We start from the raw sequence: 25,599 nt of genomic DNA on the forward strand, positions 1-25,599 counted from the left end.
CCTATTTTTATTTCAGATTTCCAGCATCTGCAGTATTTTACTTTTATTTTACCACTCTGACCTATCCTGGGAGTCTTTGATGTGCCTGTGTCAAGGGACATTTACTCTGTGCCTAACATATGCTGTACCTTGCAGTGCTTGACCTGGCTATGCTGAGGATAACTTATGTTCCATCTGAGGAATTCTATGTCAGGCTTAAAAGCAAAGCTTTATTCTGCAACTATTTTCTTATGTGTTTGACCCAGAAGTACTTGATGCTGACACTGAGTACCAAACTTGGGGGAAAAAAGGTTCACAGTTATGAGCTTGAAAAGAAACTTTAAACAAAAAGAAAATTACTTGCTTACCAACAAATTAACAGTACAGCCAATCTTCTTATTTTCAGTTTCATCCCCTTTCATACAATCCCTGAGGAGAAGAAAGGAGGTTGAACTCAAAAATGATGCCACATTACAGGAATAAGTAGCTTATAGATTGTAGTTTCTGTAAAGGATTTCTGTTCAGAGATTACACAGCTAACTTTCTGCATGGAGTCAGACTCAAAATGCTAATCCAGAAATGAGCTCCTGCTTTCATGGAAGATTAAATCCCCAAGTTTCATCAAGTGATTAAACATGTGATTGCCAAAGATCAGCCATGTGCTCCCAACTTGTCAGGATTTTGAGGATAGTGTGGTTTTATTCTGCCAACTGAAGAGTCAGCGGAGAACACATTCCCGCCGTTACTGTCTGCCCCACAGTCATTTAATGCTGCAACAAATGTTAATTGGCTAGAGAAGGGACTTCTGCCCCTCATTCAGGAGGAAGTCTCAATCTGATTGGCCAGCAGCTCTCTGGTCCCTGCAGCACCAGAAGCTGTAGTAGACAGGTCTGTATGCAGTCCCCAGAGCCCAAGTCCCAGGACCAGGCATTTGCGGGCACCTCAAGGCAGGGAGGGGAGATCAGGCCCGTGGGAGTGAGCAGAGGGATTCCTCTGATGAACCCACAAGGGACCAACACTAGTTGACCTGGGCAGATGGTGCCTCTCAAGCTCCAGGGCCTCCTGTTTGAAACAGCTTAACATCATGAGCTGGGCCTGGCCGTCTCCAGTCCATAATCGCTCACACGCATTGTGACCATACTTCTCCTGAAAACCAGTGAAGACCATTCATTGCGGCTAATTGCACATGGACTCTGCACGCGCATGCTGCACCCCAACCACGGTGGCCCATATCAGGCCTCCAGTGGCTCCTGTCCCCGCTACCACTGATCAGTCACACAAAGATAGTACGCCTGCTCCCAACCTCCCACCCCCACAACAGCCACCTTGGACACAATCTGCATCCATCACTTTAGGAAACACACGGTCTTTGCTCCCATAGCAAGGAGGCGCAACTACGTGCAGCATTGAGGGCAGCAGATGGCTCTTGGCCACGAAACCTTGAGGCTCCCCTTTCATAATCTCATCACCGTGAATAGGGCATGTATTGGAGTTCTGAGTAAACGCTGAGCTGCATCTCCTGCAGGTTGCCCCCAGACTAGTCATATGTGACTAAGGGCAACACATGGTGTGGGGGAGAACTCATCTCCTCATGAACCACTCAAGCTGATGTGAACATGGGCACTACCTGCTTGCCCACCCAGCGTATGAGAAATGCCCAACATGAGTCAATGCAGTCACGACAGTAAGACTTGTGACGGGGGCCCTCAAAGGTTAAGGCAACCTGCTGGATTAAATGCCCAATGCCAACATGGTACTCACCCTTCCCAAAGTGCAACAAATCATTGAAGCAATTATGGCACTGGATCCAGGTGTGCCACACACGTCGTGGGAGCTCACCACCTCCGCTACCTCTTCACATGCATGTTTGGTCATGTGAGGGGGCCTCCACCCCCATCCTGGGGGATCAACACCTTACGCCGTGCTGCCACCTCCATGAGGAGGGCAACAAGGCAGTCATCAGAAAAGCGAGGGGTGCATTGGTCCCCCGCTGGCCTACCCTGCTCCTGTGGCAGACCCTGCAGCCTGCCCTGCGCCTCTGCCCTTCCCTCCAGCATGCCCTACTCAGTCGACCCCCTGCCATGTGACCTGGATGTGGCCATTGTGAGCAGCCTACAGGAGGCTGCCAAGCCTTCCTTTGAAAAGGCTGCCGGGTGACTGTCGGTCCCGGCGGTCTGAGCACGCCCCCCACAGCCTGCACACTCCCGCTATTCATGAGAGTCGGAAATGCGCTGGGCGGGCCTTAATTGGCCAGCCCGCGTAAAATGGTGGCACGGCCCCGATTGTGGGCGCCGATCAGGTCTGTGTCCGTCCACGGCTGCTCCAGCTCCGACCGTCCAACAGGCAGAAAATTTTGCCCCTATAGATCTCAGTCTTGACAGCTCCAACTGAATCAGTGTCCACAGTCTTTTGAGAGAATTCCAGATTTCTACTATTCTGTCTGTGAAAAATTGCTTCCTCATTTCCCTCCTAAATCATCTGACTCTAATTTTAGTAAAGAGGTGTTGAGTAAAAGACAGGAAAGGAGAGAATTTGGTAAGCAGAACCTGAATCACATGCCTAACTGTTAAAGCCAATGAAGAACAACAATTGTTTGCACTACTGAAAGGGTGCTGCATTGTCAGAAGTGCACTGTCTCCTTGCTGATAGGTTAAACTGAGATCCTGGCTGTCTGGACTGGTGGTTCAGGTGGATATAATCCCATGGCCGAATTTCACTTATGGCAAACATTTCTCTCTCAACCAGCTTCATCAAAAACTGATCAACTGGCCATTAATTTCATTTTCTGTTTGGGGATTCTCACTGAATTCAAGTGATTGCTACATTTGGCTATGTAACAACAGTGAATTTGCATAAAAATGATGTTAATGAAGATCTTTTGAATGTTTTGAGCATATCAGAGTTCCACATAAATGTAGCTTCTTTCTTTTACACATCCCCACAACTTTCCACCGAACCTCAGGGGTGAGTCAGCTGCCAGGTCTATCCAGCGGTGTACCAAGTCACACATTCATGGCTTTTCTTAACTCATGCATGGGATGTTGCTGACAAGGCCAGCATTTATTGCCCATTCATAATTACCCTTGAGAAGATGGCGATGAACCGCCTTTTTGAATCACAGCAGTCCATGTGATGAAGGTACTCCCAGAGTGCTGTTCAGACAGAGAGTTCCAGGAATTTGTGACAATGAAGGTGATATAGTTCCAAGTCAGGAGAGTGCGAGACTTGGAGGGGAAATTGCAGGTGGTGGTGTTCCCTGGTGCCTGCTGCCCTTATCCTTCTAGATAGTAGGTGATGTCAAAGGAGCCTTGGTGAGTTGCTGCAGTGCATCTTGTAGATGGTATGCAATGCTCCCATGTGTACTGTTGATGGAGGGGATGAATGTTTAAGGTGGTGGATAGGGTGCCAATCAAATGTCCTGCTTTGTCCTGTTTGACTTTGAGCTTCCTAAGAGTTGTTGGAGCTGCACTCATCTAGGCAAGTGGGGAGTGTTCCATCATGTTGCATACTTGTGCCTTGTAGATGGTGCAAAGGCACTGGGGAGTCACGGCTGACAAAATACAGCACATGAATGTCATGTATGGGGACATTTCAGGACTAAATTTAACTGGCAGCTTAATTGGTCGATCCCTTTTTGCAGACACCTGGGTGATTGTGGAAGATTAGCCATTTTGCCATAATAAAAACAGAAATTTCTAGAAAAACTCAGCAGCTCTGGTGCCATCTGTGGAGATAGAAAAACAGAGTTAACATTTCAAGTCCATATGACTCTTCTTCAGAGCTAAACACAAGCCATTTTGCTATCTGTTCAACCAAGAGTCTAGGAACAGTGTGCAGTGAAATCTGATAACGAGGCACAGAGAATAAATAATCTTGCATTAAACATAGTGCTATATTTGGGTACAGCTTCAGTTAGAAAAAGGCATTTATCCTCTACTAGATTAGTGTGGCATGATTTCTGTGTTATGAGAGGCATTATAAAACAAGCAGTGATTGACTTTAATTGTTACTGTGTTTGTTTTATTACGTAAAATCAATCAACTTGTTGACACAATTGATACAACAATATTAATGAAATGTAATTATTAATTTCAAGTTGACCACTGCAGACTGGAATGCTAAATGGATACCTTTTGTCAGGGAAACACGTCACTGAAAGCAATGGACAGGGGGGAAAAATCAGTCCGTGGAGTCTGCCCCATAATGTCATGGAAAGACTTAATGTTATGACTGCCTCACTATCAATAGGTTTACCTGTGATTATTCACCTCCCTCAGAAATTGGGGATGGGCTGTGACAGTACAAAATATTTATGATTTATTTGAAGAAGCAAGGTGGTCTTACACTGTCTAATATTGTTCTAGTGATGAATTTAGTTGGCTAACTGCAAGTCACTCCTTAGGGAGCAAACATGCTAACAGCTGATAAAGATTGGGCCATGTGATTGAAAGCTCCTGAGAAGAAACACGTGCTGGGGAGGCTGTACATATAGGGGCATGGGAGAAGAGAATGTTGAGGGAACAGCAATACAAAGTAACATCTGCAAGCATGGGTATGCAGATGAACTGCAGTCAGATTTACATTTTATAGCTGAGAGAGAATGGTTCTGCATTTAAGAAAGCTGCACACACACTTTGGACACAAAGACATGAATCTAATGAATCCCCATGTCAAATCAAATCAATGCACCCATCATTATAGAGAGTTTAAACTCACATTGGACATAATTGGGACATTCATCAGAAATGACATAAAAAAACTTTAAGGTCCCTTGTGGGTTCATCAGAGGAATCCCATGAATTGAAGATGACAAGACATAATATATGTTTAAGGCTCTGGGACATACCATAACATTTAATTTGTTTGTAAATTTGTAATCCTTCATGCCTTTCTGACAAAACATAGCTACCTGTAAAAGTCAACGTTGGCAGCAGCTCATTAGTGAAGAATCCACTAACACTATCAATTCAGCCATTTCTAACTTCCATTGAACCACAGAAAGTTTATGGCACAGAAAGAGGCCACCTGACTCATTTTGTCTGAGCTGGCTCTTCAAATCCCCATGGTCTGAAAACAATGGTTAAATAAATAGACCAGCAATTGAAAGGGAAAGTTAGCTTGCCAGAATAGATTGCCCAATCACCTGGGTATCAGATACACACTGGTGAATGGGCTGTGAATTGAAGATACACTGACTCACGGTATCAGGAACACATACCCACAGCCCAATCCCCACAGTATCTCACACACACACACACACACACACAAATCCAAACAGTATCAGACACATACACAAACACACACCCACAGCCCATCCACATAGTTTTAGAGGGACACACCCACAGCCCAATCCCCATGGTATCAGAAAGAAACACACACCCACAGCCCAATCCCCACGGTATCAGAAAGACACACCCACAGCCCAATCCCCATAGTAATATAAAAGCAAAATACTGGAACTCTGAAAGAAAAACAGAAAATGTTAGAAAAACTCAGCAGGTCTGGCAGCATCTGTGGAGTGAGAAACAGAATTGTTGTTTTGAGTCATATGACTCTTCTTCAGAGCTAAAGAGAAGTAGAAATGTGATGGATTTTATACTGTTTAAGAGGGGATGGAGCAGGTGGAGCAAAATAGAAGGTCATGGATAGCTGGAAGTTCAGGAGATATTGACAAAGATGGAAACAAGACAAAGGGTGAGTTAATGGTAGAGTTAAAGACTAAAGAAAGTGCTGATAGTGGCAGAAAGATAAGATAGCAGAATGTGTTAATAGCAGAACAAGGGTCAGTGCTCTGTGAAAGCACAACTCAGTGACAAGTGATAGGTGCCCTATGGTGAGAGCGTGTTGAGGGGGGTTGGGAAGAGGGTTGGGGAAAATTGTTTTTTAAAAATTAAAAAATTAAAGTTAAAAATTAGAAAAAAATGAATGAATAAATAAAAGTAAATTAAAAATCAATAAATGAAAACAAATTTAAAAAAAATTGGATTAAAAAAGTTGGAAAGATGGAGGAGAGAGTTCATTGTCTGAAGTTGTTGAACTCAATGTTAAGTCCGGAAGATTGTAAAGTGTCTAATCGGCAGATGAGGTGCTGTTCCTCCAGTTTGCGTGGGCTTCACTATAACATTGCAGCAGGCTAAGGCTGTACGTGTGGTGTAATGACGCGACCAAGAGGACAGGTTTCAACAAGAAACAGATAATCTTTATTACAGGAAGCTTTTTAGATGCTACATGCTCAATCAGGGCTCTCGTCAGGAAGGTCCACCCCTCCCCAGATTGCCTGCGCTTAGGGCTCATTGGTCGGAGCCTCCCAGAACATCATGTGACCTCTGATAGACAGCAGTAGAGGCTATACCTTCAGTTATTACATTTCCTCCCCCTTTAGTTTTTTACAATTTCTATTTACAGGGAAACATTTGAATATCCAACAATATATGATTAAAGATCAAGTCTCTAAGGTGCTCTCCTTATACGGCTAGAGTGGCATAGCTCTACCACTTGAGATAAGATTTATTACAGAGGGCTTTTCAGGTTCTACATGCTCTATCAAGACTCTAATAAGAAAGCCCTAGCCCCTGGATTTCCCACGCTTAGGGCTTATTGGTCGGAGCCTCCAGAACACCACACACATGTACGTACATAGCCCAATCTCCATGGAATCAGACGCACTCAGACCCACAGCCCAATCCCACAGTATCAGACACATGCCCACAGTCTAATCCCAACAGCATCAGACACAAATACACCCACAGCCCAATCCCTATGGTATCGGATTCACATACACCCACAACCCAATCCCCACAGTATCACGCATGCGCACGCACACACACACACACCACGCCCCCCCCCCCATGGTATAAGACACACACACATGCACGTGCATACGCACAGCCCAATCCCCATGGTATCAGACATCCACATACAGCACAATCCCCACTGTATCAGACACACACACACACACACACACAAACACACACCCCAAGTCCAATCCCCATAGTATCAGACACATATATACCTCAGCCAAATTCCAACAGTATCGGATACATGCATACAACCACAGCCCAATCCCCACGGTATCAGACACACACATACATACACACACAGACCAATCTCCATGGTATCAGACACATGTCCACTGTCCAATCCCCACAGACACATCCACAGCCCAATCCCCACAGTATTGGATACACACAGACACCCACAGTCCAATCTCCATAGTATCAGACACCCACACACAGCCCAATCCCCATGGTATCCCACACACAAAGAGTCCAATCCCCACAGCATCAGACACAAACACACCTGCAGTCCAATCACCACAGTATCAGACACACACAGACCCAAATCCTAATCCCCACAGTATCAGACACAAACACACCCAAATCCCAATCCTCACAGTGTCAGACACCCACATATAGCCCAATGCCCAAATCCCATGTGACACACCGCCACAGCCCAAGCACCTGGGTATCAGGCATACATAGGGGGAAATCTTATTTCCCAAAAACAGGTGGATTTGGTTTGAGAGGGAAGTTATAAATGAAAAATCTGAAACAGGAATATAACTTGTCCTGAGCTTGCCCGTGTCCAGTTTTAACAGGGTTAGGATGAGGGGAGGGTGGCCAATACACTCTCAGGCAGCAGTGGGATCACTTAAATATTTTTATAAGGCTCTTGCTTTCATTTTAACAGTGACTCTATTCTTAACCACAATCAGCTGAGTTTCCCTCACCTCAGCATACCTGGCAGGTGAAAGAAGGTGAATAGGGCTAAATCCATGCAGTAATTATATTTACACCACTGCTCATTAGCCAGAAAGTGCAGCAGTGTTTTTTCCCATCTATTAACAAAGTTACCAGTAAATTACCCCCACGCTCTTGGTCCCACAATCTGTGCACTTCTCCAACCAGGAGATTCAATACCCTCATACATCCATCTGTTCCCCTCTCTTGACTGCTCCCATCTCCAAGATGTTATATTCCAGAAAGCCAATTGGTGAAGGATATAACTGGAGCCAATCTTTATACACATTTATAAGGATTTATTTACACAGCTACAGATTACAAACAATCAACCCAAGCAACACAGTTTAAGACAGTGTCTATTTACAGGGGCACAAGGGAATCTCCAGTTAATGCCCACCACCTCCCTGTTATTAAAAACAATGAATATGCAATTAATGGTTTACTTACTCTCTCTTTAAGTAAAAATTACAGTTCATATGTGCGGCCAAAAATTTAAAAAAAAGAAAAACCTCCATATTCTGTACAAAGTATTATATTGCGAGACACCCCTTCTCTCAGACCCCTGACAATTTATTCATACATGCATTTCTTTGTGTAAAACATCAAACAGTTAATGGCTTGCAAACAACCACTTAATTTCAAAGATTTCCTTTCTCTCAGCATTTGTTTCAAGCTAGCAATGTACATTCGTAAACTTTTCTCATGCATACTTATTATAGAGTGTCTATTATCCTACAGTGAAAGATTATCAACATAACATTCAATCTATCTTCAGTACACCTCTTGTACAGAATCTCACTTCAAATATTTGATGATAGAATCCCATATCGATTCCTCCACAAGAGCCAGTATTTCAGCAGCCAAAGTATTTTTAACAACTATTTTTATTTTTCACCTCCCAAGCTAAAGGACAATGAGTGAAATCTTCTGCTCTCTCTGGTGGCAAGCTTGGAGCAAGGAAGGGCATTTAATTAGGGGGGATGGTAGCATACCTGAACCATGCTGCCTTCCCATCTCCTCCAAAATTGAGTTCTGGGTGGGAAAGCCCATGGTTGAGCTTCCTGCCCTCCACCAATTGAGGTCCTTAAGTGGCCAATTAATGAACATCTCTCGCCAGCCCTCCTGCCGGCAGTGGAGACATGATTTTGCCCAACAACTCCCATTTGCACCCAGAAGAAATATGATAAAGTTGCATTAAAATAATTGGAAGATTAGCATGTGAATGTCGCTAAAAACAACCAGTTTCATGTTCTTTGGGTAACCTAAGGATTGGAACTTAAGTAGGCGTTTCTCCAGATTTAATTTTTTCAAATTTTATTTGCCCTTAAAACATTCTCTATTTTGAATATTTCATCATGGTACTTAACTCCAGCACATCAAAACTACATCTGGTCTAGTTGCAGGGCCCAAGCAGTTCAACTGATCAATCAAGCTTTGTCTCTTCTTGAGATATAACATCATCTTTCTGTGCTGATCTCATACAATTAACCAAGATGGGAGTAACACTCTAACCAGGACTGTTGATGTAAATATTATTCCAGACTTACTCTCCTCAATATCTAAACGAATATATTTAAAAGCCCCACTAGCCTGAGTCCCAATTTTAGGTTCTACTCTAATCTGAAAATACCGAACCCGCTGCTGTGTCAATTTCAGGAAGTCGTTCCCACTGCTGCCAATGTTAACCAGGGCTGAGGGAAGGCAGGACAGGGATCCTGCTCTCCTCCCTATTGAGGCCAATTGAAGTACTTTAAAATCTAAATAAAAGCTTGTTTGAGGAGGAGGGGGGAGTTTTGAAGGGGGCGCACTAGTTTCAGGAGGCATTTGTTGGAGATCAACTGAAGAGAGGTGAGTACAGCATTTGGACCCAGTCATGGTGTCCCAGGTCATCACTCTGGCCCCATAACAGGGTCAGTAGGGCAAAGGGGAACTTGGCCTTTGGTAGTAGGTGCTCTTGGCGCTGTGCAGGTTGCAGGGAAAGTGGACACTCAGCTCTCAGGCACTGAATGGGGTCATCATCATTGGCATTGTGAGGGCAGAAGAGCAGGAGGCAAGGCTTTCCAGAACAATTGGGAGGCCACCTGATCAAAAGGAAGATTTCAGATGGGGGCACAATTTTGGGCCCAGAGGTGATGAGGGACAACACCCTCAGCGGGAAGAGAGAAATTTTGAGCAGGGGAGGGCATGAGAGAGGAGAGAGGGGCAGGAAGGCAATGGAGGCCATATCCTTAACACAGGATTCAGCACCAAAGGTGGAGCTGCCTGGAGGTAATCGATGCTGCGACTCTCTAGATATGTGGTCACATCCATGACCTCGTTGCCAAAGACCTCACATCTGTAGCATTGGTCACTTTGCTCAGCCAATAGCCATCAAAGTCACTATGGCCTCGAACTTCTTGTCTCTGAAAGACAGTATTAATCGTCATTTAGGAAAGAAAGATTAATCAAGGACAGTCAGCATGGATTTGTGAAGGAATGATTGTGTCTAACTAACATGTTGGATTTTTTTGAGGAAGTAACAAGGAAGGTCAATAAGGGCAGCAAGTTTGATTTAATAAACATCGAATTTAGCAAGGCTTTTGATGAGGTTCCACATGGCACAGTGATCAGAAAATAAAAAAACTCATGGGATCCAAGGCTAAAGGGCAAGTTGGATCCAAAATTGGTTCAGTGATAGGAGTAAAGAGTTATGGTCAATGGATGTTTTTGTGACTTGAAGGGTGTTTCCAGTGAGATTTTGCAAGGTTTAGTGCTGGGTTCCTTGCTTTTCATGATTTAGATTAATGATTTAGACTTAAATGAAGGGGCATGATTAAGAAGTTTGGACATGATATGGAAATTGGCTGTGTGGTTGATTGTGAGGAAGAAAGCTGTAGACTGCAGGAAGATATCAATAGACTAATTGGGTGGGCAGAAAAATGGCAAATGGAATTCAATCCAGAGAAGTTTGAGGTAATGCATTTCGGGAGGGCAAACAAGGCAATGGAATAAACAATAATGGGAGGGATCTGAAAAGTGCAAAAGAACAAGGGGACCTTGCAGTGCATGTCCACAGATCCCTGAAGGGAGCAGGATAGGTAGATAAGATAGCCAATAAGATATGGGCTACCTTCCTTTATTAGTCATGGCCTAGAAAAAAGAGCAGCAAGGTTATGCCAAAACTGTATAAAACACTAGTTAGATGGTAGCTAGAGTACCATGTACAGTTCTGGCCACCACATGACAGGAAGGATGTGATCATACTGGAGAAGGTACAGAAGTGATTCACAAGGATGTTGCCAGGAATGGAGAACTTCAGCTATGGGGAAGTATAGAATAGGATGGTTTTTTCCTTTGGAAAAGAGGAGGCTAAGGGGAGATTTAAGCGAAGCCTATAATATTATGATGGACCTCGACTAAGTGGATTGGAAGGACCTGTTTCCATTAGCAGAGAGCTCAATAACCAGGAGACATATATTTAAAGGAATTGGTGGAAAGATTAGAGGGGTGTTGAGGAGGATTCTTTCACCTACGTAGTGATGAGGGTCAGTCCTCCCTGTCTAAAAGGATGCTAGAGACTGCATTTAAAAAAAAACACTTGGATATGCACTTGATGTACCATAACCTGTAAAGCTATGGATGAAGAGTTGGAAGGTAGGATTTAGACTGGATAGATCTTTTTCAGCCAACAAGAACACAATTGGCCATATGGCCTTCTTTATGCTGTAAATTTTTCTACTTTCCATATCTTTCTTGTCAAATATTGACTCACAATGAATCATTTTCAAGTGCAGTAACATGCAAATGGCAGAGCAAGATCCCAGAGCAGGAATGGGTAACAACCTGTTCTTGGTGTTGGTTGGTTTGTCCAGAACATCAAGAGAGCTCCCAGCTATTTTCAGAAAATCATCCTAGGATCCTTATCATCCAAGAGAGGAGCCAGGCAAACCATTGTTCTGACATCCACCCTTCAAAGAATAGCATCTCCAACAATATAGGCCAGAATTTTACCTTTGGTGTGTGGGCACACACCCGACATACCGGAACATAAAATGATGCGTGACGACATCAGGTGTGCATCTCGACGTCATCGTGAATTGGTGCGATATTTTGTTTGGCGGGTGCGTGCCGGGGTCGCTGCGTGCCCGCCGATAATTGAAAGGCCTATTAAAGCCGTTAACAAGGTAATTAAGTGGAATTTTACGCTGCCTGTCCAACCTTATGATTGGCGGGCAGGCGAAAAGGCCAAGCAGCCTTTACATTTTTTAGGAAACCTCATCCACGAGCGGGATGGAGTTTCCTAAAGCTAATACAAATAAAATAAAAACTTTCTTTTGCCATTAAAAACATGTCCCATCTCATCAGACATGCATGAGGGGACATGTTTTATTAAATTTTTAATGTCATTATTAATTTTTTTAAAAAGTGCTTCAATCTTCCTGAGGCAACATGCACAAACTGCGCGCTGGACCCGATTCTCCCTTCTCCCCCTGCCCGTACAGGCAGCGCTCAGCGCTACTGCTCACGATCCACACGAGGCAGGCCTTAATAACCCGCCCGCGTGAAATTGCGGAGCGGAGCCAATCGTAGGTAGCGGTTGGCTTCCTGACTGCCCCCGCCTGCTCCCGCCAAGCCCGCATGCCGATAGTAAAATTCTGGTCATAGAACTGCACAGGGAGCATGACCTTGTTTAGATGCTCAAATCCTAGTTTGAACCCTTAACCTTCTGAGACAAAGCTGTACCAACTAAGCCAGGCAGGCAGTTAATTCAAGAAAAGATCATCCAAGTATGAGTCCAGTAGGTGTCAGCATGTTATTCAATTGTGATCATCATCACAATCACACCAATCCTGTCCTTGCCTACATTCCAGTATGACACACTGATTAATAATTAGAGGAGGGTACCCTGGGGCTGGCTGATTTTTTGTTTCTTTCTCTGGGTCAGGGAACAACTAGCTCCAGCAAACCAGGCTGGGACCCTTCCATCTGTATGCCTTCTGACATTTAACTGTGCCTTTACCCACATGGCTATTGGTAGGAAAGAGAGCCTCTTTACTAGCAGAGGCCACTCCTTTCAAGCAGTTTGCTCCTGGAGTGATGGGGTTGGGGCCTTTGTCACAAGATAAGGCAGAAGTTGAGGTGGGTTTGGAGGCTTTCTGACCTCCAGAAAATAAAGCAATGATCTACAGAAAGAACTTGCATTTATAAAGCTAATTTCACAATTTCAGGATATCCCAAAGTGCTTCACAATGAATGAAATTCTTTTCAAGTGTCATCATTGTTGTAACTTAGGAAATAGGGCAGTCAATTTGCGCACAGCAAGTCCAACAAAACTAATGTAACAACTAGGTAATTAGTTTCAGTGACGTTGGTTGAGAAGTAAATGTTGGCCAACATACCAGGGAGAACTCTCTAGCTTTGATGCCATAAGATCTTTTATGACCACCTGAGAGGGCTTTGGTTTAATGTCTCATCTGAAAGACAGCACCTCAAACATTGCACCACTCCCTCAGTAATAAACTGAAGTGTTCAACCTAGATGATTGTGCTAAAGTCTCTGGCGTGGGATGTAAGCCCAGAATCTTTTTGACTCAAAACCAATCCTCTCCTTACTGATGTCAGCACAAGCATGCTTTCCATAAAAGACTACTGGACAGTGATAGAGAAGAACCCTAACAGACTTATCTCTCCTGCTGCTGCAGTACAGATCAGTTAATTCACTATATATTGGAAATCAATCCTCAGGCCTTCTTTGGTGTGTGGCTTTGTGTCCACTGACTATACCTAACCCGTCCAAGGAGAAACTTTGTCATATTCTAAATGGAAATGTCTCGCTGATAGACCTGCAATTATACTTTAGCCATCTCTCAGTTACTGAAGGTGATGCACTGTGTCGTGCAAAGGTGCTCCCTCATTATTTAACCAAAATAAGTATCAAAGCCCTAAAGGGCATGGTGATGTAGTGGTTAAGTTATTGGGGCTAGTAATCCAGAGAATGTAAGCTCAAATCCCACCATGGCAATTTGAGAAATTGAAGTTAGAAAAACAATTGGAAATTTAAAAAATGATGGTACTTGTAAAAGTGACCATGAAGCTGTCAGGTTCTTATTAAAACTAGTTCACCATTGTACTTAAAGGGAATGAAACCTGTCAGCCTTATCCCTTCTGGCTGATACCTGACTATAGTCCTACACCAATAGGGGGGATGATGGTGTGGTGGTAATGTCACTGGACTAGTAATCCATAGGTCCAAGCTAACGTCTGGGAATACAGATACAGGTTCAAATCCCACCATAGTTGGAGGAATTTAAATTCAATTGTTGTTAAAAATCCATCTGGTTCACTAATGTCATTTAGAGAAGGAAGTCTACCATCCTTTCCTGGTCTGGCCTATATGTGACTCCACACCCAAAGCAATGTGGTCAACTCTGAAATGCTTAGTTTAAGGGTAATTAGGGATGTGCAACAAATGCTGGTTTTGTCAGTCATGCCCACATCCCATGAAAGAATAAAGGAAAAAAAAAATGGGTGACTCTAACTGCCTTTTGAGTTGATTCAGCAAGCCACTTAGGGTGAAGTCGTTCACTAATGTTTGTAGCAGGCATCATAGTGGGTGGGAGTGGAAAATATCAGGAGATTGTAAAAATTGGTTTCATGTCATTGTAAAACCAATTTGCAATTGTATGGTCCACCTGTCAGTGTTTCCTGTCGCTGCACACTAGGAAGCTAATTTCAATACTTCAGCATCCCATTATAAGCTCTGCTTGCCTGGATCATCTGGGCACATTGGTGTGACTGCACAACCACATGCATCTGCTGAGCTGGACTTCGAGGTTTGTTTGCCTACCTTGTCTTGGGCAGCACTTGCAGTCATCAGTTTCAGGCTTCGCAGGCAGCACCACATCACTTTTAGGGGAGCACAAGAGCTGGTCTCAACCTATCATACCAGCTGTAAGGTGGGGGTGGCTTTTTCAACATTTGCAGGGCTAGGGCTTGCTCAGGCAAGGGAAGAGGCTGCAGGGTGAAGGCTGTATTAGGGAAGGGGGGTATGCCAGGGTGTAAGAATGTGAGTTTAGAGTGATAAGATGGTTGCCTTACCCTAGAAGCATGGATAAGATCATTCATCCTCTTTCTGCACTGGAAGGCCAACATCATCTGTGTCGCACTGACACTGACCACCACTGCCACTGTCTCCCAAGCCGGAGTGGTGAGATTGCTGGACCTCCTGCGGTTAGAGCGGGGGTAGAGGACATCATGGTGGGCTTCCAAAAGGCATTCCAGTGATTGGTCGCTAAATACTTCTTGGCTTTCAGGGCCATGTTTTTACTGCAGCGGTCCTGGGCTGCAAGCATTGAGAACAGTGTGCATGGCTACAGTTTAGATATGGCACCTGGAGTGAGAAAATGGTGAGGTAACAGCGTGGCAGGTGATTCAGAGGCCGCCTGCCAGCGAGATGGCGTGTTTCCAGTGGCGGTGTAGTTATGAAGCGGGAAGCAGAAGATACAGAGCAAAAACCCACCATTGCGGCCAGCAGGTAAAACACCATTTTTCACATCTGCTACCACACTTAATGAAATTCTGGGACAATTCCACCTAGATGCATCAAACCACTAAAAATGGTAACCACAGCCTTCTTAAAGGCAGCAAAGGATGGACAATACATGCTAGCCTTGCCAGTGATGTCTGTATCCTGAAAATAAATTATAAAAGAAGCCTTTATATTTTCCAATCATAAGAAGACAGGTTGAAACCTTATACCCTTGTCAGGAAACAAGCCTGCAGCATATCACTTTAGAAAATAAAGAGTTAACCAGAAACTAACCATTGTTATGGTAAGATTTCACAAACATTAATTTTCTCGCTTACAGTGCCACAATCGAAAGCATATACCTGTAGTCCAGCAGTCGCTCCATTAAGCGAGTTACTGATAATACGAAGGAAACGCCAGTCTCTCTCCATGTCTCTTGTTCAATCTTCTCTAATAAGCTGAAAACACAAGAAAACAGAAATCAGTGAGTGTCCACTGCTACTAGCAAACCTCCACAAGCACAGCCTGCTGTCACTTCGGTAACACATTACTTAAATCAGGTGTTTTAGTCTTACCTAGGATAAGGCCCAAAGAGCTGGGTGCTATTTCCAGGCAGCAAAAATTAAGCAAAGACAAAGAGGTTAACCACATCAATGGTGCATCATGTTTAAACTATGGATTTACACTCATTCAGCAATGAGCCAAGAGATACCTCCAATGTTTAAAGGACAACTTCCTCAACATAAATTATCATATTGCATTGAACAAAACATCAGATCTACCACATTTACCAGAAAGGTAACTGTACCAAAAGTACTAGAAAGGTCACCCAATTCTGATTCCACAAAGGTGACCATATTTCTCTTCCCAGAAAAGTCTCATACCACTTAAAGACCACAATTCCAGTGAAGGTCATCATGCAGCCATTAGTGAAAATTTAAATAGTTAAACACTGTTTCTCTGTTCCTTATTGTGAAAAGGCCTAAAAGGATGGAGAGTAAAGCTGATGGTTTGCATGTCCCTCAGATAGTGCGTGTAACAGTATCAGATCTGAACCAACCCCAACTCAGAACTGAGTTGATTAATTACAAAAAACTGCATTTGAATATCACAACCTTCCAATTTCATCTCTTTTATACACATCTTTCCAAGTATGTATCCTCCTCTCTTGAAAGCTCAGATCAGCCATACATTGGCATAAACACAAACTTATTAAATCAAGAACATGTTCCAACCCATTCTAGAGGAAAATTGTACCAACATGTTCATAGAATGTTACTGCACAGAAACAACCCATTTGGCCTAACACATCTTTGCAGTATACCACGCCACAACCCATCTAGTTCAATCTCACTATCCTTAAATATTTTCATGAATGGAATATTATAGAAATATTGGGCAGAGTTTGCAGTTTGATTTAATATCTTATTTAACGGACAGCATATAAACAACACAAATGTTTGAGTTGATTAAACGAGAACTATGTGGGAGATTCGAGAACAAAGGGGAATTACTTAAAAATAGGGCTTTTGTTAAGTCAGAAAGCATTTCTTCACAGAAAGATCATGGAAATCTGGAACTCTATTGCGCAAAAGGAGGTAGCGGCAAGGTCAATCGAAAATTTCAAAATCAAGATTGGTAGCTTTGGTTGGTAAGGATATTAAACTATATGAAATCAAAACAGGTAAATTGTATAGATCAGCCATGATCTAATTTATTGCCAGAGTAGGTTCGAGGAGCTGAATGCCCTATTTTTATTCCTATGGGCAGGATTGTTCACTAGGTGTGCAGGCGCACCCGACACACTCAAGCGTAAAATAGCACACGATGACGTCAGGCGAGTGTCCCAATGTCATTGTGCACTCACGCGATATTTCACTCAGCAGGCGCACACGAAACTTGGAAGCATAACTGTCAATAATTAAGAGGGCTATTAAGCCCATTAATGGCCCAATTAACCAGGATTTTTCAATGCCCATCCAACTTTACGGTTGGCATGCGGGTGAATCGGCCAAGCAACCTTTGCATTTTTCAGGAACCATCATCCAAGGGCGGGATGGGGTTTCTGTCATTAAATTTTAAAAAATAAAAATGTTTGGACCGAATTTTTACTTCGCATTTGTTCAGGTGACTGTTTCCGAGATGTGGGCATATTTTCCCGGTTTTTAAAATCTTTATTTTGTGTCTTTAAATTCTTCATCTCCCTGAGGCAGCTCTCTGCCCTCAGGGAGCTTTCATAGAAACATAGGAAATAGGAGCAGGAGTAGGCCATTCGGCCCTTCAGCCTGCTCCACCATTCATTATGATCATGGCTGATCATCCAACTCAATAGCTTGCTCCCGCTTTCTCCCCATATCCTTTGATCCCTTTCACCCCAAGAGCTATATCTAACTCCTTCTTGAAAACATACAATGTCTTGGCCTCAACTACTTTCTGTGGTAACGAATTGCACAGGCTCACCACTCTCTGGGTGAAGAAATTTCTCCTCATCTCAGTCCAAAATGGTCTACCCTGTATCCTCAGACTGTGACCCCTGGTTCTGGACTCCCCCACCATCGGGAACATCTTTCCTGCATCTACCCTGTCTAGTACTGTTAGAATTTTATAGGTTTCAATGAGATCCCCCCTCATTCTTCTGAACTCCAGCGAATGTAATCCTAACCAACACAATCTCTCCTCATAGGTCAGTCCCGCCATCCCAGGAATCAGTCTGGTAAACCTTCGCTGCACTCCCTCTATAGCAATAACATCCTTCCTCAGATAAGGAGACCAAAACTGCACATAATATTCCAGGTGTGGTCTCACCAAGGCCCTGTATAAATGCAGCAAGATGTCCCTGCTCCTGTATTCGAATCCTCTGGCTATGAAGATCAACATACCATTTGCCTTCTTTACCGCCTGCTACTCCTGCATGCTTATCTTCAGCGACTGGTGTACGAGGACACCCAGGTCTCGTTGAACACTCCCCTCTCTCAATTTTGTCACCATTCAGATAATAATCTACCTCCCTGTTTTTGCTACCAAAATGGATAACCTCACATTTATCCACACTATACTGCATCTACCAAGCACTTGCCCACTCACTCAGCTTGTCCAAATCACACTGAAGCATCTCTGCATCCTCCTCACAGCTCACCCCCCCCACCCAGCTTTGTGTCATCTGCAAATTTGGAGATATCACATTTAGTTCCCTCATCTAAATCATTAATATATATTGTGAATAGCTGGGGTGCCAAGCACCGATCCCTGCGGTACCCCACTAGTCACTGCCTGCCATTCGGAAAATTACTCTACTCTTTACCTACTCTTTGTTTCCTTCTGCCTACCAGTTTTCTATCCATCTCAAAATACTACCTCCAATCCCATTGGCTTTAATTTTACATGCCAATCTCTTATGTGGGACTTTGTGGAAAGCCTTCTGAAAGTCCAAATAAACCACATCCACTGGCTCCCCCTCATCGAATCCACTAGTTACATCCTCAAAAAATTCCTGTAGATTTGTCAAGCATGATTTCCCTTTTGTAAATCCATGCTGACTCTGTCCGATTCTGCTGCTGTTTTCCAAGTGCTCAGTTTTGAAATCTTTTACAATGGACTTTAGAATTTTCCCCACTACCGATGTCAGGCTGACTGGTCTATAATTCCCTGTTTTCTCTCTATCTTCCTTTTTAAATAGTGGGGTTGTATTAGTTACCCTCCAATCTGTAGGAACTGTTCCAGAGTCCATAGAATCTCGGAAGATGACCACCAATGCATCCACTATTTCTAGGGCCACTTCCTTAAGTACTCTGGGATGTAGATTATCAGGCCCTGGGGATTTATCGGCCTTCAATCCCATCAATTTCCCCAGCACCATTTCCCTACTAATACTGATTTCTTTCAGTTCCTCCCTCTCACTAAATCCTGTGCTCCCCAACATTTCTGGTATGTTATTTGTGTCCTCCTTTGTGAAGACAGAACTAAAGTTTGTATTTAGTTGGTCAGCCATTTCTTTGTTCCCCATTATAAATTCCCCTGTTTCTGACTGTAAGGGACCTACATTTGTCTTCACCAATCCTTTTCTCTTCACATACCTATAGAAACTTTTACAGTCAGTTTTTCTGTTCCCTGCAAGCTTACTCTTGCACTCTATTTTCCTCTTCTTAATCAATCCCTTGGTCCTCCTTTGCTGAATTCTTATCTGCTCCCAATCCTCAGGTCTGTTGTTCTTTCTGGGCAATTTGTATGCCTCTTCCTTGGATCTAATACTATCTCTAGTTTCCCTTGCAAGCTATGGTTTGGCCATCTTTCCTGTTTTACTTTTGCGCCAGACAAGAATAAACAATTGTTGCAGTTCACCCATGCACTCTTTGAGTGTTTGCCATTGCCTAACTACCATCATCTCTTTAAGTAAGGTTTCCCAATCCATCATAGCCAACTCGTGCCTCATACCATCGTGGTTTCCTTTATTAAGATTCAGGACCCCAGTCTCAGAATCAACAATGTCACTCTCCATCCTGATGAAGAATTCTATCATATTATGGTCGCTCATCCCCAAGGGGGCCTCACACGACTAGATTGCCAATTATTCTTTTCTCATTGCACAATACCCAGTCTAAGATGACCTGTTCTCTTGCTGGTTCCTCAATGTATTGGTCTAGAAAACCATCCCATATACACTCCAGGAATTCCTCGTCTATGGTATTGTTACTAATTTGATTTGTCCAATCTATATGTAGATTAAAGTCACCCATAATTACAAATGTTCCTTTATTGCATGCGTCTCTAATTTTATGTTTAATGCCATTCCCAACATCACCACTACAGGTCAGGGGGTCTACATACAACCCTTAGTAATGTTTTTTGCCCCTTAGTGTTTCTCAGCTCTTCCTATACAGATTCCACATTGTCGGAGCTAATATCTTTCCTCACTATTGCTTTAATTTCCTCTTTAACCAGCAATACAACTCCACCACCTTTTCCTTTTTGTCTGTCCTTCCTAAATACTGAATACCCCTGGATGTTCAGTTCCCATCCCTGGTTACCCTGCAGCCAAGTCCCCGTAATCCCGACTATATCATACCTGTTTACATCTATTTGCGCAGTTGATTCATCCACTTTATTGCAAATGCTCCTTGCATTAAGGCACAAAACTTTAAGGCTTGACTTTTCAACATTATTTGTCCCATTCCTACTATTTTTCACTGAGGATCAATTTAAATCTTGCCCTTGATTTCTCTGCCTATCACTTTTCTTATTCCCCTTTCTGTCTTTTGTTCTTGTCCTTGATTTTCCCTCCTCTGACCTCTTGCATAGGTTCCCATACCCCTGCCATTTTAGATTAAATCCTTCCCAACCACTCTAGAAAATATTCCCCCTTGGACATCAGTCCCAGTCCTGCCCAGGTATAATCCGTCCAGTTTGTACTGGTCCCACCTCCCCCAGAACCGGTCCCAATGTCCCAGGAATCTGAAACCCTCCCCCTCACACCATCTCTTCAGCCACATATTCATCCGATATATCCTGCTATTTCTACTCTGACTAGCATGTGGCACTGGTAGTAATCCTGCGATCACTACCTTTGAGGTCTTACTTTTCAGCTTACTTCCTAATTCCCTACATTCTGCTTTTGGGACCTCATCCCTTTTTTTACCTATGTCGTTTGTACCAGTGTGTACCATGACCACTGGCTGTTCACCCTCCCCCTTCTGAATGTCCTGTAACTGCTCTGAGACATCCTTGACCCTAGCTCCAGGGAGGCAACATACCACCCTGGAGTCTCATTTGCGGCCACAGAAATGCCTATCTATTCCCCTTACAATTGAATCCCCTATAAATATTGCATTCCCACCCTTTTTACTCCTCTCCTGTGCAGCAGAGCCAACCGTGGTGCAACAAATTTGGCTGTTGCTACTTTCCCCTGAGAGGCCAATCCCCCCAACAGTATCCAAAGTGGTATGTCTGTTTTGCAGCGGAATAGCCACAGGAGATTCCTGCACTGTCTGCCTAGTCCTCTTGCTCTGCCTGGTGGTCACCCATTCTCTTCCTGCCTGTGGAGTCTTAGCCTGCGGTGTGACCATCTCTCTATATGTGCTATCAATGATACTCTCCACCTTGAGGATGCTCCACAGTGTCCCCAGCCACCACTCCAGCTCCGAAACCCAGGCTTCCAGGTGCTGCAGCTGGAGATCTTTCCTGCACACATGCTGGCCCCAGGAACTGGAAATGTTCCCGGCTTCCCATATAGAGCAGGAGGAGCACACCACAACTTTGAGCTCTCCTGCCATGACTTACTCCTTTAAATTAAATTAAACTTCTTGGAAGATACTTAATATCAAATAATATCAACTACTCTAGGGTCCTTCTTCCCTGCTCCTCGTTGTTACAGAATATAGCCCTTACAAACGATGAACCACAAAATAAGACCTTAAAAACTATAAGCGATAAAAGTGGTAAATTCTTACCCGACCGTACTCACGGTTCTCAAAGGATCATCTTGTTCCCTCCTCACCAATCTCCCTCAGTCACCAAATTCCAACTTAAGCACCCTACTGCAGCCCAAAGCAGCACTCCAGTGTGGACCTTTCATTCTCCTCGCCCGCACTGACTGCAGCGCACGCCCTCCTCCCACCCCCAACCCAGGCAGCGCCGATTGTATCAGCGTGTGCTTCATGCTGGCTGGCTGTTAAATGGCCAGCCAGCGTGAAATCAAGATCAGAGGCCAATCCTGGTTGACGGTCTATTTTCCAACTGCTCCCAGGCCCTCTGATCACACCCGCCACCGAGCTGAAAATTCAGGCCTATGTTTGTAATACGCTCTTATGGTAAGCGTGGACTAGGTTATGGACTCAGGTCCTGGCATAGCGTTTGAACCCAAAACCTTTGGATCTAGAGGCAAGAATGCTAACAATTGAACAAAAATTATACCTTCTGAAATTTGGATGTCTTCATTTGGTACAATTCAATTTGAACGGAGGTGTCCTATTTAAGACGATCAAATAACAAAAAAAATCCACACCAGCTCCTGTTAAGACTCAGTCAGTAAAAAAGCACTACAAGGTGAGGAACTGAGTTATGCAAACCAAGAAATCCAGGAAGACCCACAGTCCATGTTGAGTGAGCTGATCTCATTTAGAGCAACGTGTAAATGTTGCAGTCAGCCTGAAGGCCTCAGGGTAAGGCTTCTGCTCGTGATCAATGCCCAATCATCTCTTCTGGAAATGTATATGTCGATGTTGGCCGAGGACAGAGTAGGTTTGGCTGCAATGCTTCCCCCTCATGATTATTACTTAATGCTAAGATTAACAATTAAGCACTGGATACCCGAGAAATATACTGAATGTTGACAGATGCTCATAGAGTCATATTACATGACATAGTCAGCACCTTCATGAATGGAGTGCGGAAAGAAAAAATGTTCTCCTTGTGATTATCATTATAGGCTGGATCTGGAATCAGTAATTAAATTGCAATTGTTAGCATATAACTTTGTAAGTACACAAGTGAATATGAAAACAACAGAGTTCAACCTGCCTGAGATCATCCCTAAAAATAACTTTTACCCTTTGTCCTGCACCCTTCAGTATCTCACCAAGAACCCACTCTTCATTCAAGACTAGACAGTGCTGGCAAATTATTCCTTCATGGGCATTAAACAAAGCCAAACCAAATATTGTCCAACACCCATATGCATATACTTTCCTGCTGTTAGACCTGGATTAATTAACTAGGGGAGTTCAGATACAGGTAATCGATTTTAATCTGGATAACCATGCATGTTAATCCATATGGAACAGGTCAAAGTAAACAAGTGCATCAGCACAGGCGCTTCAGTGAGTTTAGTGGAGGAAGGGAAAGAGCTGTTTGGTTGCTTTTGTCTAAACTTTTTCAGCCTCCAGGAATTGATTTTTGCTCTGCTACAGAAGAAGAAGCTGGTTAATTGATGAGTATCTAGTAAGTGATTAAGGTTTATTCTATTTGGGAGGTGAGTGGGAAAGGATAAAAGGCACCAATCGAGAGGCTTACCTTCAGTGAGACCAGCAGCGGAGTGACATCATGAACCACAATGTGACATGAGTGCAAGGAAAGCAGCTGATTGGTGAGAAGGATTAGTGAGTATTTCTAGTTTTTAAAGTAAAAGTAGAAGTAAGGTCTTTAGTTTGTGTTTAGGTCTCTAATCTTTTTTTCTCTCTTTTTCTTAAAGTTAGCTTGTTAAGTATAAGATTGATACTGGTGTAAAAAATTAATTACAATAAAGTGTAAAGACCAGGGGATTCTTCAGGTGTAAAGAACAGGGATACTAGAGTAATTAGTTAATAAATTAAATAAAGTACAATAGTGATGGCAGGATGAGTTATGTGCTGCTGCTGCAGCATGTGGGTGCTGCTGGACACCAAGGTGATCCAGAGTGAACACATCTGCAGTGTTTCGGATCCAAGTTGAGGAGTTGGACTCCAAGCTACAGACATTGCGTCACATCAGGGAGGGGGAAAGTTACCTGGAAACTTTGCTCCAGGAGGTGGTCACACCCCTCAGATTAGGTAATTCAAATTTGGTTTGCGAACAGGGATAGGAGGGTGTGACTGCAGGTATCCAGGGGATAGTGTTTGAGGAGCCTCGGCCCCTGCAACTGTCCAATAGATACGAGGTTCTTGCAAGCTGTGTGGACGAGAGCGGGTACTGCAGGGTGGATGAGTGAACTGACCACAGCACCGTGGTACAGGGAGCCATTCAAGTGCGGGGAGGAAATAGGAATATAATAGTGGTGAGGGACAGTACAATTAGGGGGATTGATACTGTTCTCTGCAGTCGTGAGTGTGAGTCCTGAAGGCTGTGTTGCCTGCCCAGTGCCAGGGTTAAGGACATCTCCTCAGGGCTGGAGAGGAACTTGGAGTGGGAGGGGAGGGATCTAGTTGTTGTTGTCCACTTTGGTACCAACGACATTGATAGGACTAGAAAAAAAGTTCTCCTGTAAGAATTTGGATAGTTAGAAGCAAACTGAAAAAGCAGAACCTCCAAGGTAATAATCTCAGGATTACTACCTGAGCCACGGACAAACTGGTATAGGGTAAATAAAGTCAAGGAGTTAAACGTGTAGCTCAAAGATTGGTGTGGGAGGAATGGGTTTCAGTTCATGGGGCACTGGCAACAGCACTGGGGTAGAAAGGAGCTGTTCCGGTGGGACAGGCTTCACTTGAACCATACTGGGACCAGTGTCCTGGCAAATCGAATAACTAGGGCTGTAGCGGGGGCTTTAAATTAAATAGAGAGGGAAGGGTTCTGGAGGGAGGATACATAGGCTTACAAAGCAAAACAATATGTCAGCATTGCAGGAGAGCTATTTAGGTAATGCTACCCAGAGTGGGACAGGAAGGGACAGAGTGTACAAACATAAAAAACTGCAGCAAATAGGGTCAAAGGGGGAAAAATGGTAAAAAGGCAAAATTAATGGCTCTTTACTTAAATCATGTAGTATTCAGAAGAAAATAAATGAATTAATGGGTATGATCTTATAGCCATTATGGAGACGTGGTTACAAGGAGATCAAAGCTGGAAACTAAATATTCAGGGGTATGTGACTTTTCAACAGGACAGACAGGAAGGAAGGGGTGGTGGGATAGCTATGTTAGTACGAGATGGAATAAGTGTGATAGCAAGAAATGATCTTGGATCGGAAGACATAGAAGCCACATGGGTGGAGGTAATAAATAACAAGGGGAAGAAGACACTGTGGGAGTATTCTATAGGCCCATTAACAGTAAAAGGCAGTACATTAATCATGGGTGACTTTAATCTTCATGTAGATTGGGAAAATCAAATTGGCAGAGGTAACCACGAGCAAGAAGTCATACAGTGTATTCGGGACAGATTCCTAGAACAATATGTTGTGGATCCAACCAGGAATCAGGCTATGTTGTATCTGGTAATGTTTAATGAGGCAGGTTTAATAAATGATTTTGGAGTAGAAAATCCCCTAGGAAACAGTGGCCATAACCTGGTAGAATTTAGCATTCGGTTTGAGAGTGAGAAGCTTGGGTCGGAAACACCTTAAATAAGGGTGATTACAAAGTAATGAGGGCAGAGTTGGCTGGAGTGTACTGGGAAAGGAGTTTAGCAGAAAAGACAGTTGATGAATAATGGCAGACATTTAAGAAAAAAGTTAATGACTCACAACAAAGATAGTTCCAGTGAGGAAGAGGGATTCTAGGAAGGGGATAAACCAACCATGGTTAATCGAGAAAGTTAAGGCTAGTGCCAAATTGAAAGAAAAAACAAACAATGTGGCAAAGATTAGTGGTAAGCCAGAGGATTGGGAAAGTTTTAAAAACCAATAGAAGATAACCAAAAAAAATAAAGAGGGAGAAAATAAACTTTGAGGGTAAACTAGCAAATA

General features: G+C 43.5%; 1 protein-coding gene across 1 annotated transcript in view; it reads right to left on the minus strand.

Moving 5' to 3' along the window:
- dock3 (dedicator of cytokinesis 3) overlaps positions 1 to 25,599 on the minus strand; it is a 1,401,685-nt gene that overhangs the window by 187,106 nt on the left and 1,188,980 nt on the right. Inside the window, 3 exon segments of the mRNA XM_041191502.1 lie at positions 348 to 408; positions 15,590 to 15,685; positions 15,803 to 15,829. Coding sequence (XP_041047436.1) covers positions 348 to 408; positions 15,590 to 15,685; positions 15,803 to 15,829 — 184 coding nt within the window.

This window comes from Carcharodon carcharias, chromosome 7 (assembly GCF_017639515.1).
Source record: "Carcharodon carcharias isolate sCarCar2 chromosome 7, sCarCar2.pri, whole genome shotgun sequence".
NCBI lineage: Eukaryota > Metazoa > Chordata > Chondrichthyes > Lamniformes > Lamnidae > Carcharodon > Carcharodon carcharias.